Source organism: Microcebus murinus, chromosome 18 (genome assembly GCF_040939455.1).
Source record: "Microcebus murinus isolate Inina chromosome 18, M.murinus_Inina_mat1.0, whole genome shotgun sequence".
Lineage (NCBI taxonomy): Eukaryota > Metazoa > Chordata > Mammalia > Primates > Cheirogaleidae > Microcebus > Microcebus murinus.
This window is the reverse complement of record NC_134121.1, coordinates 57,949,433-57,952,559: the sequence shown is the minus strand read 5'-3', so window position 1 is coordinate 57,952,559 and position 3,127 is coordinate 57,949,433. Positions and strand designations below refer to the sequence as shown.

General features: G+C 49.3%; 1 protein-coding gene across 1 annotated transcript; it reads left to right on the top strand.

The window, feature by feature from the left end:
* The first annotated feature begins 653 nt into the window (after nt 1-653).
* On the top strand, nt 654-2,423 carry H3-3B (H3.3 histone B). The gene is made up of 4 exons (XM_012778845.2): nt 654-809; nt 1,309-1,446; nt 1,560-1,713; nt 1,805-2,423. The coding sequence occupies exons 2-4, from the start codon at nt 1,319-1,321 to the stop codon at nt 1,931-1,933; spliced, it is 411 nt and encodes a 136-aa protein (XP_012634299.1). The 5' UTR covers nt 654-809; nt 1,309-1,318; the 3' UTR covers nt 1,934-2,423.
* The last annotated feature ends 704 nt before the right edge of the window (nt 2,424-3,127 follow it).

The following is a 3,127-nucleotide window of genomic DNA, read 5'->3' as shown; positions in this document are numbered from 1 at the left end:
AGACCCTATTCTTGCAGACGTTTGCTTCTTTGTGTCTATTACCCCTCCTCATCCCACAAAACAAAGGAACTTCTTTTTGGTTAAAAATGTACATGCATGATATACAAAATACGTGATAATATAACATGATTTACTGAATTCTAATTCTCACACTACGTATTTAACTATCAAAATCTTATGAAAACTAAATAATCCAGAGAACACATTCTATTTTACGTTGGAAAATATTTACAAAAACTTCCTTAAATTAGCCTCCCCTGCATTGTATTTGCTTGATACAAATAAGCTTAGGCTTCTTCCCAGCTGACTTTCTTAAATCCTGATTAGAGACCAGTGCAATACATTTGCATTGACTTTCTATTGTAGAGCTTTGGAACCAAGGGAAGGATCCAAACATAGCTCCATTTTATCCAATCAGAAGAGCTGCTTAGTACTAAGCTCTGATTCGTCCATTCCTCTTTGCACCCATCCAATCATTAGGCCACTTTAACAGCCAATCAGCGGCCTGGATATCCACCAATCAAGGAACGGGGCCGAAGCACGGCCTTTGTGTCGGGGGATGTCAGCGCGTCGGCGAAAGCGTCCACCAATCGAAAAAGTCGTTGGTGTATGCAAATAAGGGCTCTATGACGCAGAGACGCAGCGTGAAGCGTGGGTATAAAAACGGAGGCGTCGGGGGGGTTTGGAGCGCAGAGCGGTTTGGTCGTTCGTTGGGAGAGCATCTTTTCTTTGCTCCGAGACTGCGGCTCTTCCTTGGGCGGCAGAAGCGGCGCGGCGGTCTGATAAGTGGCCTAAGACTTCGGCGTTGGGTAAGCGTTTGCGGGTTTAACCGTGATTTGGAGCTCTGCCGGCCGTTGGGGCCGCGAGTCGCGGCCGTTGGGAGCCGATTGTCGAGTGGTTGGGGCCGCCCGGGCCGCTGGCCTCGGGCGTGGGGCCGGGAAGTTCTCCCTCGGGGCTTCGTCCCGGAACTGCGTCGCCGCCTCCTTCCCGGCGATGATTCAGAGGCCCCGACGCCGGGTTCCGGGCAGTCGGGCCGCCGCCCGTCGAGGGAGGGAAGTGACTCCTCCCCGCGCCCCCCCTCCCGGGGGAGGCTGCTCCGCTCGCAGCCTGAGTCATTAGGGGAGGGGGAGGAGGCGGCGGCCCTCGGCCATCTGCCGCGGCGTTGCGGGGCGCGGAGGGGCGGGGGGCGCGGTGGCGGGCGGCACTCGCGGCGCGGAGCTGTCTCCCACGCGCCACCCCCGGGAGGCGGCCGAGTGGGGGGCCCAGAGCGGTGCCGCTCGGCTTTAGCTTCGGGGGTGTCCTCCTCAGGTAAAAGAAAATGGCTCGAACCAAGCAGACTGCTCGTAAATCCACTGGTGGGAAAGCCCCCCGCAAACAGCTGGCCACCAAAGCTGCCCGGAAGAGCGCCCCCTCTACCGGCGGGGTGAAGAAGCCTCACCGCTACAGGTAGGCGCAGCCCAAGGGGACAATGGCTCGCCGCGGGTGGCTTTGTGCGGTAGCGCGCACCTCGCGCCGCGCCGGCCTGGCCGCCGGCTCACGCTCCCCTCTGCCCGCTCCAGGCCCGGCACCGTGGCGCTTCGAGAGATTCGTCGTTACCAGAAGTCGACTGAGCTGCTCATCCGGAAGCTGCCTTTCCAGAGGTTGGTGAGGGAGATCGCCCAGGATTTCAAAACCGACTTGAGGTTTCAGAGCGCGGCCATTGGCGCGCTTCAGGTAGGAACACAAAGGCGGGAGCGCGGGCGGGAGGGCTTGTGGGCTTCTCCGCTCAAGGGGAGTTTAATGGTGTGACTCTTGTCCTCAACAGGAGGCTAGTGAAGCGTACCTGGTGGGTTTGTTTGAAGATACTAATCTGTGTGCCATCCACGCTAAGAGAGTCACCATCATGCCCAAAGACATCCAGTTGGCTCGCCGGATACGGGGGGAGAGAGCTTAAGTGAAGGCAGTTTTTATGGCGTTTTGTAGTAAATTCTGTAAAATACTTTGGTTTAATTTGTGACTTTTTTTGTAAGAAATTGTTTATAATATGTTGCATTTGTACTTAAGTCATTCCATCTTTCACTCAGGATGAATGCGAAAAGTGACTGTTCACAGACCTCAGTGATGTGAGCACTGTTGCTCAGGAGTGACAAGTTGCTAATATGCAGAAGGGATGGGTGATATTTCTTGCTTCTCATGATGCATGTTTCTGTATGTTAATGACTTGTTGGGTAGCTATTAAGGTACTAGAATTGATAAATAAATGTGTACAGGGTCCTTTTGCAATAAAACTGGTTATGACTTGATCCAAGTGTTTAACAATTGGGGCTGTTAAGTCTGACCATACATCACTGTGATAGAATGTGGGCTTTTTCAAGGGTGAAGATACAAGTCTTAACCACAGTGTAACTTACAGTTTCCTAAAAAAAAAAAAAAAAAAAAGTAAACCTGGCAGCTATAGAATACACTATGTGCATTTATAATAGCTATTTTATATATTGTAGTGTCAACATTTTTAAATTAAATGTTTTACATTCACAAGTGGTGGGGAGTCTGTCATTAAGGTGTGTGTAATATAGAGTCCAGTTGGTTTTCTCCTAACTTGACTGCACTTGTTTTCATAGTAGTACGATGCTATGCGCATTATACCTTGCTTAAGTCCTCATTCTACCACATGTTAACTAACCCTCTAGCTGATAATGCAAACACTAACTGGGGGATTTTTATTTATAAGGGCTCTAGAATAAAATACGAGTTATTCACACCAGCATCATCTGTTATTAATATTCTGAAGAACTAGTTAGTGCAGCTTTTCATTGTGTTGTGGTTGGTCTCGCATAACTAGGTTGAGTTTTGCTCCTCTAAGAGGAGACGATTTCTAAGTTCTTTTCCTTGTGGAGTTTGTATTACAACCCTTAGTGTAAACTTGCTGTAGGGGAAGGAGCACACAGCTCCAGCTCATTGAACCTCTGCTATTAAGATGGTATTGGGTTAGTTAGGTTACATCTGGTTACTGTCCTGGGAAAACCGCTTAGAGATGGCCTTCCAAGTGGTTTTAAAATTTGCCCTTCTATTGAAGTTTTTAGGTCAATTATGTATGTTGACTAAATTTATAAATAAACTTGTTTATCCAACTAAGTGTCAAAAACCT

Excerpts from the sequence above, each read along its gene's own strand:
- H3-3B (XM_012778845.2), top strand. The coding sequence starts at position 1,319 with ATGGCTCGAACCAAGCAGACTGCTCGTAAATCCACTGGTGGGAAAGCC. Across the intron at positions 1,447-1,559 it reads AAGAAGCCTCACCGCTACAG|GCCCGGCACCGTGGCGCTTC; the intron begins GTAGGCGCAGCC and ends TGCCCGCTCCAG. Across the intron at positions 1,714-1,804 it reads CGGCCATTGGCGCGCTTCAG|GAGGCTAGTGAAGCGTACCT; the intron begins GTAGGAACACAA and ends TGTCCTCAACAG.